Source organism: Mercenaria mercenaria, chromosome 2, assembly GCF_021730395.1.
Source record: "Mercenaria mercenaria strain notata chromosome 2, MADL_Memer_1, whole genome shotgun sequence".
Lineage (NCBI taxonomy): Eukaryota > Metazoa > Mollusca > Bivalvia > Venerida > Veneridae > Mercenaria > Mercenaria mercenaria.
The window spans coordinates 14,792,838-14,806,763 of NC_069362.1; the positions used below are offsets into that span (position 1 = coordinate 14,792,838).

A 13,926-nucleotide genomic window follows, 5' to 3' on the forward strand; every position below is an offset into this window, starting at 1 on the left:
CAGAAAGTTTCCTATGCTTTTTATCTTTGCTGTTAGTCCTTTTTTTTTTACTTTATTATTTTATCAAACATTTTCAGCATGCAGGTGTCATACAGTGCTGACACATTCATTCTTGTTTATAAACATACTGAACGGAATCAAACATTTTTCCTATCATTCATGTTCAAAATTGAATCAATGAATAAAAAAATGTGAATTAAAAGCATGCAAGTACTTTCTTAAACAAACAATTTAAATTAAATGTAAGTTTAAGAACTTTAAAACAGATTGGAAAAAAAATTGCTATACCGTGTACCAAAATGCAAGATCAGATGGAAAAGAGCATTGGGTGCAAGTCACTCCTCAGTATTGCAGTCACAGTCATCAGATTCCTGATCATCGGAAAGAGGAATCTCCGCAGCATCTAAAAGAGCATCCGAGGCAACCTGAGGCCCAAGGTCCGGAGTGCTACTGTGCCTGTCAATACCAAGGAACCATAAGACACTGGCTACATGGGCACAGCATCCTACAGTGCGGGCACCCACCTTGCATCCACAATACCAGCCACTAATAGGTGGCTGGTCCGAACCAGTGTTGTATTCTATCCATAGCGTGTGTTGATGTGACGATATGTGTCGTGACTGCATCTGAATTTTAATCAAATATGGATTCTCTTTATGGAAGAAGAGTTCATAATCACCTTCACTGGTTCGGTGCTCTTGAGTGTAGCTCGGTGCTTGCTCTATCTGGTAGACGCCCATAGTGATATCTCGCAAGTTGTCTGGAGTTAACTTGGGAAACTCACTTAGAAAGGAAAGAGAAGAGGCGTCTACTTTTGCAAAGCAACTACGCTTGTTAAGCAGATTGTTACTTTGCAAGTACTGCAATACACGATTGCTTTGCTGTGATCTTTCGAGCATCTGGCGAGCAAGCTCTTCTGTGTTTCTCGAGAACGATGCTAGGGGACAATAATACTTATTCATTATTGCACACACTATTCGAGTAAAGTCACCAATGCGCAAAAGAAGCACATTGGGAACAACTTTATCGAAAAAGCGCCATTGTTTAATACGGCCATTTGCGCTTTCAACGACCCATCGGACCTTGGTAACGAGTCTACTGAGGTTGGCCTCCTCAGTTGTGTGCTGTTTTGCCCCCTTAGCGAGATAGAACGGCATCTTTACAGAGTAGCCATTGTCCTCGAGAAATGAAACACAATCTCGGAAGCCCCTATCAACGATAAAGACATCCCCGGTTTTCAGCCATTGGTTAATGGACTCGAGGTTTGTCCGCATAAGATGCTCAGTTATGCTTGCATCGTTGTTTCGGCCGTTGGCATAGTAGGGACCGAGTACACTTAAAAAATATCCATCTGTTCCTACAACAACCATAGGTTTCACAAGACAACGTGACTTGTGCATGCTGTAGGACTTGCGTTGAAATTCATACGACTGGCTTTTCTGAATGTAGATATAAGTCCCATCAAGCACCAGGACAGCTTGACTGGGATCAGAGGTAAAGATTTCCTTAGCCAAAGGAGTTGTGTGGCGTTCAACAAAGTCAGAATGGGAAATATGGTTGAAGCCAAGATTAACAGGAACAAAGTACCTCAAAAGGGAATCAGCAGCAGCATTGATGATTCCCTGAACCTGAGCCCTTGACAGATTAAAAAGCGAGGCCAAAACCCGATTAGAAACGCCAGTCCGAAGTTTCATAAGAAAAACAGCCAAACATGTTCTTGCAGAACGTACCTCTGTGTTATAAAGATTAATTGAAAGAAGGAGATCCTGAAAGTCATTCTTATTGAGTCCTGTGAGTGCAAAGTATGAATCATCAGTCATAGAGCTAGGAATATCAAAGTTTACCTTAGAAGAACTTATAAACAGATTACGTGAATTTTGAAGGAGGTCAGCTATGTCTGTCCTTGAAAACATACTGAATGACTTTGTTGCAACCAGCATAGTGAGTGCTTCTGCAGTGAAAAAATTGTGTGTGTCAAGGTGTAATGGACAACACCTGGACGTGTCAGGTATATGTAAATCCCTCTGCACAAATGCCTGAGTGATTGCCTTACTCTTTAAAACAACCAACCGATTTCTCTCATCGCCCTTCTTCTTACAAACAACACAAACCTTGTGCGAGTACGAGGTTGACGGAATATCTAACCTAACTAACTTTGGAGATTTAACAGATATACTTTCGGCAGGATTGTAATTGGTGGTAGTTAAACTGCGTCTGCATCTGTCACATAAAAAGGACTTTTCTGTTACATTTTCATTCTTTGTCAATGCTTTAATTGTTTTCAGAGAGTTTCCTGCACCAATGACTCTCCTTGGCTGCTTAGACTTTTTACTGGGATATTTGTTGCAATAGCAACACTTTTGTAGTGGCATGTCTAAAAATACAAATGATCTGGTTGCTAATATGTAAGAACTGTTTTAAGTTTGAATAAAACCAATTTACTAGCAACAGAGGTTGGGCGAAATTGCACCAAAAATTTAAACTGTAATTCTAAGTAAGAAAGGGGTATAACTCATGAAATACTGCGGAGAGTTATTGACCTTGTGTCACATGACATGGATTGTTGATGAGAAATGACTGTTTCAAGTCTGAAACAAAGGCATCAAGCAGTAACAGAGATAAGGTGATAGGGGATCAAAACTTTAACCAAGGTTATACCAAATCCACTGATGGATTAAAAGAGAATTGTTGCAATACTAAATGTTATTCACGGAAAAAGGATGATCACAATTGCTCAACCGTGAGCTCTTTGCCTTCAGGTTAAGCTGAACAAAAATCACTATAACATCTTTGCTTTCACATTAAGCTAAACAAAAATTGCTATAACAACAGATAGCAGCATGCATTTTGCCAACAGATCTGTTTTTTCTGTATTTAACATGTATCTCGCCAACAGACCTGGTTTTTTTTCTGTATTATATGTCTGTCTTTAAATACAAAACTAACCCAAATGAAATATTGTTATAACATTGTTGTAAAATCTCTCTCTCTCTCTCTCTCTCTCTCTCTATATATATATATATCTTATACATTATACAACGGAACTGTCCAAATTCTCCTGTGTTAACACTTGACAAACAAATCATCCTTTACATCATCTGGAAACTTCACTGTCCCATGTTCTTCCTCGACATTTTAGCAGAAGCCATGTTATGGTGAGCTAAAATAGGACAAGAAATGTAACATATAATGACAAACAAATTCAGTGTGTGAAAATATATGTCCAAACTTATGTCTCACAACACAACCTCCCCCCCACCCCCCAAGTACTATATTCAGCTCTGCCAGCAATTTTGTGCAGCGAAGTGGAACGTGCCGGCGATATCCTCCACTAGACCCGCCCTCCAATCCCCACCCTATGTACTATCTTTAACTTTGCCAGCAATTTTGTGCAGTGAAGTGGAACGTGCCGGCGATATCCACAACTACACTTGGTACTGAGAACTCCAGTGAAGTTTCGTCTAAATCAGGCCTGCAGTTTGATCTGTCAAAGCCAGACAAGCTTAATGAGGAGAGATTAACGGACAGAGAAGGCAAAATCAATGTGTCTCCATAACGTATGGGGGAGACCAGGGATCATTCTACAAGGCGATTTCAGCAATCGTCGCTTTAAAGTCGGCCACTTCGCCTAATTATCGCCTCTTGGCGAAATCCGAATCGCCGAGTTTTTCAACGAGTTATCAGTTGTAAAACTTGATGCATATTCTAGATTAAATTATCGATAAATCCATAATCAACCCCGCCTACTCGTCTGTCAAACTTCAGCCAATCGTAGCGTTAATATCCCACAGTGTCAATCAATAATATTGTAAGCTGCCGCCATTTACAAAATTTTCAATTGGCGTGTATAAAGCCGATAAACTTAACGAGACCATGATCTTATGCAACAATTGTATACTATTATTTCATTTTATTAAAGATTATTTCAATTACCATGATTATGGCCAATTTCTGTAAATGAATTGATCGGGTACTGTGGATAAAACATGATTTTCGCGGACGTCAGAACTGCTGTACAAAATATTGTTTAAGATCGCCATTATCTACGAGTTTGGTATTATTTTCGAAAAAATTAACAAATAAATAAATTAAATGTATAAATCTGAACAAGCTGATGCAAAAATCAGGCATTATAAAAGCACGAGAATCGAAACATGAATGAACATTTTCACGGCGTTTTGATTGTGCACCTGATAAATTTACGTGTTTCGGATAAAAATTTAAAGGCGACTTTTCAATAGCTAAGTTTATACTTTATTTAGAAATTCATAACAATGATAATGCAAGAATCAATTTCCTTAAATAATTACTGTTTATAAGTTACAGCTAGACCCATAGAAAGTGGATATATATATAGGCAGCAAACTGAATGCTATGCCGATTCTTCTCCTTAATTTCCTCAACTTCTCCCTAAATTCTGTGGGGTCACTTCTCCTTAAAATTTTGACCTAGGATGATCCCTGGGAGACATAATTATTTTAACATTTAATGGGATATAATATCAATCACAAACTAGAGTTGTCACAGGAGTGAAGAATTATACCCCCACAATATGGACTTGTCACAGAATTAAGCCAATGTCAAAGCCGAACTTGCTTGACCTTTGACCTACTGACCACAAAATCAATAGAGGTCATCTGCTAGTCATGATCAACCTCCCTATGAAGTTTCATGATCCTCCGCCCAAGCGTTCTCAAGTTTTGTTCGTAAAAGGTTTAAATGACCTTTGACCTTTGGAACTCAAAATCAATACAGTCACCTGCTTGACATGCCCAACCTCTTGATTAAATTTCCTGATCCTAGTCCCAAGCATTCTCAAGTTATTGTCCAAAAACTGTTTAAATGTTCCGGGTGACTGTGACCTTGACCTGTGACCTAAAAATCATTAGGGGTCATCTGCTAGTCATAACCAACCTCCCTATCAATTTTCATGATCCTAGGCCTAAGTGTTCTAACTATTCCAAGTCACTGTGACCTTGACCTTTGAGCTACTGAGCTACTGACCTCAAAGTAGAGCTTGACCTGTATTTGATGATGTTACACCTGTGTACCAAAATTTATGATCCTAGGTCCAAGCATTCTCAAGTTATCATCAAGAAACCGTACAACTGTTCCAAGTCACTGTGACCTTGACCTTTGACCTACAGACCTCAAAGTCAAACTTGACCTGCATTTCATGATGTTACACCTGTGTATCAAACTTTATGATCCTAAGCCCAAGGGTTATCCATTTAACTGTTCAGGGTCACTGTGACCTTGACCTTTGACCTACTGACTCCAAATTCGAACTTGACCTGTATTTTCTGATGTTACACCTGTGTACCAAAAATTATTCAAATCGGTTAAGCCTTTCATGAGTTATCATCCGGAAACCATGCAAAACCAACGGACCAACCAACCGACCGACCAACCACCAAGCTCACTCCTATATACACCCCCCCCCCCCCAACCAACTTAAACACTAGCCAATCCAGGGTTGGAGGTTAAGCATTTGTGTGTTTATATGGTGCTTGTTTCATTACAGGTCTTAATGAGTATCTGCTGAAAATAATTTAATACTTACAGATATGCAATATCTTTACTGGCAACCACTGTCTATGCGAACATTCCTATCACTTATTGGTAGGTCAAAAAATGAAACAGCACTACAGCATATGATCTTTGTTCCTTCTAAAATCACACCATTTCATGGTAGATATGAAAGTGTATCAAAACTTTAACCTGAAATTGTAAGTAAAAAGGGGGGATAATTCATGATATATTGGTTGCAAAAGTTATTTCCCTTGTCTTATATGATATGGGTGACGATGTTGTACAACTATTTTAAGTGAAAATGCATCAAAATTAACCTTAAATTCTAAATAAAAGTGGGCATAATTCATGAAAAATTGGTGCCAGAGTTGTGCACCTTGTGTCACATAATGTGGGTGTAAGGTGGAACAACTAAGTTTGAAACAAATCCATTTTAGTAATAACCGAGATAGAGTTAAAGTGTTTAAACAAGAGGGTCATGATGACCCTGGTCCGCTCACCTGAGTAATATGAGCTACATGTTTTAAATATCAAACTGATGCTAAAATATAAAGAAAGTAGGTCAGTAGGTCACATTCATGGTCACTGGAAGTCAGTTTTAGGATTAGTGTGCAAAACTGTATTTGCCTCTTTTCTCCCTAGGGGCATAATTTGAAGATTCTTGTTAGAGAACCACTAGGCAAAGCTACATACCAAGTATCAATGGCCTAGGCCTTGAACTTTCAGACAAGAAGATTTTTTTTTCAAATCCTATAAGTCTATAGATCATAAGTCTATGTAAAATCTGAGCCCCAGGGGTGGGGCCACTTTTCAACCGAGGGTTTTAATTTGAACAATCTTGGCAGAGGACCATAAGGCAATACTACATGTACATACCAAATATCAAAGGCCTAGGTCTTGTGGTTTCAGACAATAAGATTTTTAAAGTTTTTTCCTATACGAGTCTATGTTTACTTGGGACCCCTGGGGCTGGTCCCCTTTTCACCCAAAGGGCATAATTTGAATAATCTTGCTAGAGGGCCACTAAATGCTGTCACAGACCAAATATCAAAGCCCTAGGCCCTGTGGTTTTTGACAAGAAGATTTTCAAAGTTTTTCCCTATAGAAGTCTATGTAAACCATGTGACCCCCAGGGCAGGACCATATTTCACCCTAGGGGGATAATTTGAACACTCTTGCTAGAGGACCACTAGATGATGCTACACATCAAATATCAAAGCCCTAGGACCTGTGGTTTTTGACAAGAAGATTTTCAATGTTTTTCCCTACAGAAGTCTATGTAAACCATGTGACCCCCAGGGCGGGGCCATATTTGACCCCAGGGGGATAATTTGAACAATCACTAGATGACGCTACATACCAAATATAAAAGCCCTATAAACTGTGGTTTTGGACAAGAAGATTTTTTTAAGTTTTTCCTTCATGTTGCCATTGCAACCAGAGTTCTGCTTGGAATTCAATTCTTTGAACAATTTTGAAAGGGGGCGACTCAAGGTTCATTCCTGTTAAGTTTAGTGTAATTCTACCCAGTGGTTTTTAAGAAGAAGATTTTTTTAGAAAATGTTGACGGACACACGACAGGCATTGAGTGGTCACAAAAGCTCACCATGCGCCTTTGGCTCAGGTGAGCTAAACTAGATGCAAATATATCTGGTGAATATCACTGATAAGAGTTATTCTAATCTCTTATAATAACCTGAGTTATCAGCTTTTATTAACAAATGTAATATATAAGTTTATTCAACAGAGGAAATACTGTAATTCAATCTAAACAATAATCTGTTTATGTTAAATGTAGGTTCTTTGTATTTTATTATGTTTACTGAATGAGAAGTTACAATTCTGGTAAGAAGTTAAGAACAGTTAGTCGAACGACAGTATATTGGTATATTATCTGCTAAGACAGAGTGGCCCTGTAGCAAAAGATGGTAAAACAGTGCATTCTGTTCTTGGCGCTTCTCTTCACATAGCCCTATATCCTGTTAGACAAAGGTATTTACAGAAACTGCGTTCTATCCATCAGCTTATCAAACAACCTATCCATTTTCACAATGATAAAGAGTTTTCCATCTGTGGCAAGAGAAGGCATACATTCCACAAAAGAGTATGCAGTAGATGAATAAGTTATTATTTCTGGATATTTATCAACGCCTGAATTTGGCTATAATTATTGTATGTAATATAGCGTTGATTAATGGTCGGACAATTTAACCACAATTGATGGTAAACATCGCTAAAATAACAACTTTTACGGTACTTGACGAAGAAGTTGCATTTTTACCATATGACGTTATAATACAAGGGTGTGAGGGTTTTTTCTCTGGTTGTAGGTAATAATGGGAATATCCAGCCTCTAAGGTAACTGTCTAAGGCGGTAACGAGGCTATGCCGAGTTACCGCCTAAACAGTTACCCGAGAGCCGGGTATTCCCATCTGCACCTACAGTCAGTGATAGGATCTTTTTCTTGCATACCTTAACCAAATCAAGAAATAGTAAAAATAAAATCCAACAAACGTCTTTCTTTCTTAAACAAAGCGCTTGGAATAAACGCCCGTAAACAGGAAAGACATCATGACGTTTCAAAGACAAATTTAGTTCCGGTTTTGCTTTCAAGTTGTCACTTGCAGCGTATTTTTGATAAACTAACATTATTTTGAATCAATAAAATAGTATAAGGAACAAGGAGGAACTATCAAGGTATTGGATTTTTATTCGGTTTTATGAAATAAACTATAAATTACTAAATAAATCTGCTACATATATGTAGTTCGTAATACGTCATTAACGGCACGGGAGTCATCTTACACCTAAGGATTTTCCAGTCCCGGTGAAAATACCGGAAATCCCCGTCTGGTATGTAAGAATTCAATACCGCTCATGAACGGATTGAAGTCAAACAGATTCTGCTATCATGATTGTACTTGGTTCCATTCTATGTTTCCAAAGATTCCTCTTAAAGTTTGTTATTATGATTTTTTGTGTTTGCAAGTTAAATAAGCAATTTAATAGTGTTGGTCATTTACGAGACACAAATGTAAATGTTTCTTTCATGAAAATGATCACGATTGAAAGGACAACTTAGATCATAAGGAAATTGTCAGAAACATTGTCCTTAACTTTCTGCTCTCTCATCAAAACATATAAAATATACTTTACTGTAGCAGTGATTGATGCTTCCCTTGAATACATATTTACATATCTGTTGCTAAAAATCATGATCGTTTTTATCAAAAACATGGCAATATTGACGTCACATCATATATGATGCAGCGCAATACAGACATCGAAAAATATTGCTACCATAAATCTTCTTTTATCTAATCAAAATTATAGAAGAGATCGGTTGAGAACGGCGTCACGTGCGTTACACTTGAACCGCACACACTGGATCGTTTATTATTCGTGCAAAACAATTTATTTGACATGTTTAATATGTCAAAATGCGGTAACGTTAGCTTCACGTTGTTCTACATTTGGTGCCATACCTATGAGAATCTATAGTGCTTTCCTATTTCATACAGTCATTTACATAAAGACCTATAAGGATCGAAATAACACATAACAGTACCATGTTTTCGTATATCTCAACGCTTTCGTACAATTATTTCACAGTCTTATAGCATCATCGTAGAATTTAAATATAACAAAACATGGTTCTGCAATATATTATTTCTTGAATATTGTTCGTAAACTCATTTGCAAATAGAAGCAATGTTGAAGCTATTTTCAAAAAAGAATAGAGAGCGAATTATTACAAATGTTATAATAAGCTTAAATCTCCGAAAATGCAGAATATTCAAACTTAAGTGGACTTGTCACATGAATACATTTTGTTCAGAAACAAAGAAGTTATTGCCATTTTTCCTATCAAATATTAAAATCGCGGTGTTAAATTTAGCTGATTGCGCTTATTATAAACGCTTGTTAAATTCATCATTTCTGTTTAAATGCGATATTAATTTCCAATGAGATTTGTTCATTGTGAACACAAAATGCATTATCAGAAGATATGAAAATTGGTCACATGTTTACCAGACAATTTGAACACGAGGACGAACGTTTTGAATACTCTCTTCTTACTATCAATGAATAGCTGCTTTAAACATTCTCTGGCGACAAGGGTTTCGGAACTATGGGGAATATGAGTAAATGAGCAGCGGAATTTCTCGTTGGAACTATATTTGATCATTATCATGATCAATCAAACACGTATCTAAAAATTCATTGCAAAATACTAAGTTCATAACATTTTTTTTTCTACTGAGATCATTACTCACCCTTTGCTTTAAAGCGAGCTTGTTTAAGCATTTTCATTCTCTGAACGTATCTTTTTATTTTAATTTTCAGTTATTCACAGTATTTTCGTGTTGTTTATATGTTTCTTCTGTTTATCAGTTACATAATTTACATGCCGAGAAGCTGTTTAGCACCGTTTTCATCGTTCTTTGTAAATCTTATAGATACAGGTGTAAATATGTAGTAACTTTGATTTGAAACCCGGCGGGGTTTACCATCTATATCAGAGCCCTTAGTTAAAGAAAAACGTTTTGAATACTAAACTTTGTCAATAAAGTAATATATAGAATCGTTAATTCATAAGTATAATATATAGGAAGGTTTGTGCCTTTAGTTCTGAAAAAAAAAAACGTCTTTCATTCCTCCAGTTTCTTTTTTAGATTGCCTTGTAGTAGCGCAGATAAATCATTTATATCTTTAGATTAGTATCACAGTGGTAATATGAACTAACATCTATCGTATCAAGCCCATCTGCTGTTAAACTGTTGCAATAAAGTGCACGTGTTAGCTTTGATGCACTAGTAATCTCTGCGAAAAAGAGTTTGTGATCTGATATTATTTGTACAATTCATCTGTAAAAGAGATGAAAAAGCAATTTCTGAAAAAAGTGGATAATCATATTGACGTAGATCGAAAAATATTGTGATATAGTCATAGGTTTTGCAAATTAAGTCGGATATAATATACTTAACTTTCTAAAAACTTGCAAACTTACACAACGTTACTGTAAAAGTTTTTTACCGGATACGTAATATTTCATATCGAATGGTAATTCCACACGAATTTAGGTAGCGATATAACAGTTTGCAGAGTTAAGAATCGGCATGAGTTTCTACTTACGTGAACGCAATTTCACAACAAAAAACAACAACAAAGATTCAAAGGGTTATGTAAGGGTAATGGTATATTTTTCAGTACGACATGTTTCCGCCTAACTGTAAGCCATATATATAGCACCATTCATGTAACATATACTCTAATAAAATCTTGCTAAATCATTTTAGTCAGTTCAATATTTCACACACACACACACACACACACACACACACACACACACACAAACACACACACACACACACACGCAGCCTCTTTATTGATAACAAAAGTTTTCGATATTTAGGTATCTTGTGCATTTCGACATTGTGATTTCAACGCCGAAATATAACGGCATATTGTTTAATGCGAAGACGCAAACGATGAACTCAACGTGTTTACATTATAAAGAGACTTAAGTTTTCGTGCGTGGTTTATTCAAATTTTCAGGAAACGTTGTCTGTAAGTATAAATATATACAGTCAAACTTGCCACTTGTGACTTTCCAAGGGACCATCCATAAAAGGTCACATATGACAGGGAGTCTTTTTATTCAGGTTCACTAAAAAGCAGGGTCAATTGTTTAATATAACTGCATGTATGCAAGTTTGTGGATTCTGTTATCTTTATAATTATATGTTTAAGGCTTAAGATACTATGATTTTAATTAAATATTATGTTTAAAAAATACTATGACAAAAATATGTTGTGTTTGTACTAAATGACTATGTACAAGTAATGTATTGAAATCATGATTAAAACTCTAAATACGTTGTACAGTCGAAGAGCCTGACTCAATTCAACAGACTGGGTACAAACACCCAACAAGAATCCTGGCAATGTCCACATCATCAGTTAAAAATAAACTGTCAAATGAAGTCCTACAGTATTTACTTTCATTAACTTCATTGCCTACAGAAGAAGTAAAATACTTTGTTGTTTTGGCACTGCAATATCAGGTATTTTTTGATGATCAATCGTCAGCACATCACGGGTGACTTCCGCTGCAATTAACTCTTGGGGTGTCATAAAATATTTGAAAGCCGTGGTCCTTCTGTTTTGGTTAACACTTCCCATTATATAAGGCCATAAGTTACAAGCCATCGTATACACAAATTGCTGTTTAGGGGAAATCCGCATAATCACATGTGACCTTCATCACCGTACACATTTAAAAATGTTTAGGTGTGTATGTCTATATACTAGGGTACGCTGGCCTCAATTAAGACAAGCATTGCCTTAACATGCCCTTTACTATCGAAATAATTATTAACAGCAAATTGTTTCGACATTCAGACACATGAAATTAAGGATAGTAAATGAATACAGACAAAAATCAATCATTTTAATCGGCCAGCTGAACAAATTCAGCTGTTTCGGAAAGGACGATAATGAGAGTTGTCAGAACGAAACCTTAAATATCTAAATCATAAACACCAGAAATAATGTGTTTTATCTGGAATATATTAAAAGCGAATGTCAAGTAGAAAGTAGACCATGTCTTAGTTGCTGTATGTCTTAAATATTGTTAAATTTTAAGAACATGAAAATAACAAATGCAACAACAGCAACTATTGCGTGTCAAGAGTCTGGAAACTATATGGCACGAGTAAGTCATATATCTTCCCAAATAAGATGATAAAAATAAGAAGCGCTGTTTTCGTTGTGTTAACAACCCTGCTTTCTACGGATATAATATAGAATTTTAAATGTTTGAAATAAATTAAGTAACTGCTAATGACATTAATGGACAATCCTTGGGGTGAATGCAGAAGAAATGTCATTATCGTCTTATATACAAATTATAGACGGCTGTGTAAATCTCCTTTTATTCGCGCTGAGTTGCATATGCTAAGACAGGTGGATTCCCCGAAGTGCTTTACAGACTGTGTGATAATTTGGTGTATTCAGACAATACATGCTATTTATCGTTTAGATCTTAGCATATATCTTTGTTTGCGCTGTGTCGTTTCACAAAATAAATAAATAGTTGTGGTGGTGCCATACCCAGTTACTACATGCCGATCAAAGACTTATCGAATATATTTTTCTATACACATTTTGTATTGTTTTTTCATGTAGTATTCTAATTTTCTATTGATGTAAAAAATGTACCTGTACCTGTACTTTGATTATTACATCTATAATAGTACCATTTACTACCTTGTCAATTCTACAGTGAACTGATGTGTTATATGTGGAGCTGGTAAAGTATCTCAAATAATGGACAGATGTTAAATGGACATATATCGTTTTTCTCATTATGGTCTACTATCTAAACATTTCTGTGAGAATGAAATATTACAAAGAATACATTTTCTTCAGTTTCCTATCAATAATAACGATTCTCTTAAAAAGCCAACAGGGACAACATTTGAGAATTCGCATCAGCCAATTGCCAAACAAAACAAACTATTTCAGACAAAGAGTTGATCCACAGTTGTAATTTTGTATTGAAGCCAACATGTCAGAAAAGTATGGATGGTTAGGCATCATCAAGAAAGACAGTAATGTGCAACTAATATAAAGTCAAATCTCGATCCTGTCTAATATGTGGTAATTTCGGTTTTAATTCGACGCAATATCTTCTCCATAAACTCCCTTTGTAGTTCGAGCTTGTAACTGTACACAAAGATGAGAAGTTTTGACGCTCTGATGAGCAAAAGGTAGCACAGAAACGATGGAAATGAGAATGAATATATAATGAAAATAAATACTCAAACAAAAAATAAATTTAACCATAAATGTACAAGATAAAAATGTTTAGACACTACTATGAATAAAATCGATTTCATAGCTTGTATTGTTTTGGGCAAATGTTTACTTGACTTTCTGACATGTAGTTATACACAATGCATTGACGAACAAGAAGCATATCAATAATACGTCAAACTTAAAATTTCGATTTCCAAAAGGTTTGACGACAGGATTTGTTCAAAAGTTGTTTCTTATCCTGATATTTCTGAAACATTCTTATAACATCTCTTACCAAGGTACTTCAGACATGTATGAATATTTGAGTTCAAAACTTTATATTTACACGAAAAAATTGTTACTCGTTATAGGACTGTACTTACAAGTTAAATGTGTTGAAAGTGAAAGTACATTTACAACAATTTTTCATAAACCATGTTAATTACCCTGAAATAGTATGGCTATACATTGGTTATTCTGACATTATATTACCGTCGAATAATAGTATTACAATATCTTAATTGCAGGTTGCTCCTTTAGGCATAGCAAAGTACTTATCAGAGTTTATTGTGTGTGTACGATCCGTCAGT

General features: G+C 36.0%; 1 protein-coding gene across 1 annotated transcript in view; it reads right to left on the minus strand.

The window, feature by feature from the left end:
- Positions 1–335: 335 nt before the first annotated feature.
- The window catches only part of LOC123526886 (uncharacterized), a 55,323-nt gene continuing 41,732 nt past the window's right edge, over positions 336–13,926 (minus strand). Inside the window, exon 4 of the mRNA XM_053524522.1 lies at positions 336–2,374. Within this exon, the coding sequence (XP_053380497.1) occupies positions 336–2,374 (2,039 nt within the window). The remainder of the gene's footprint in view (positions 2,375–13,926) is intronic.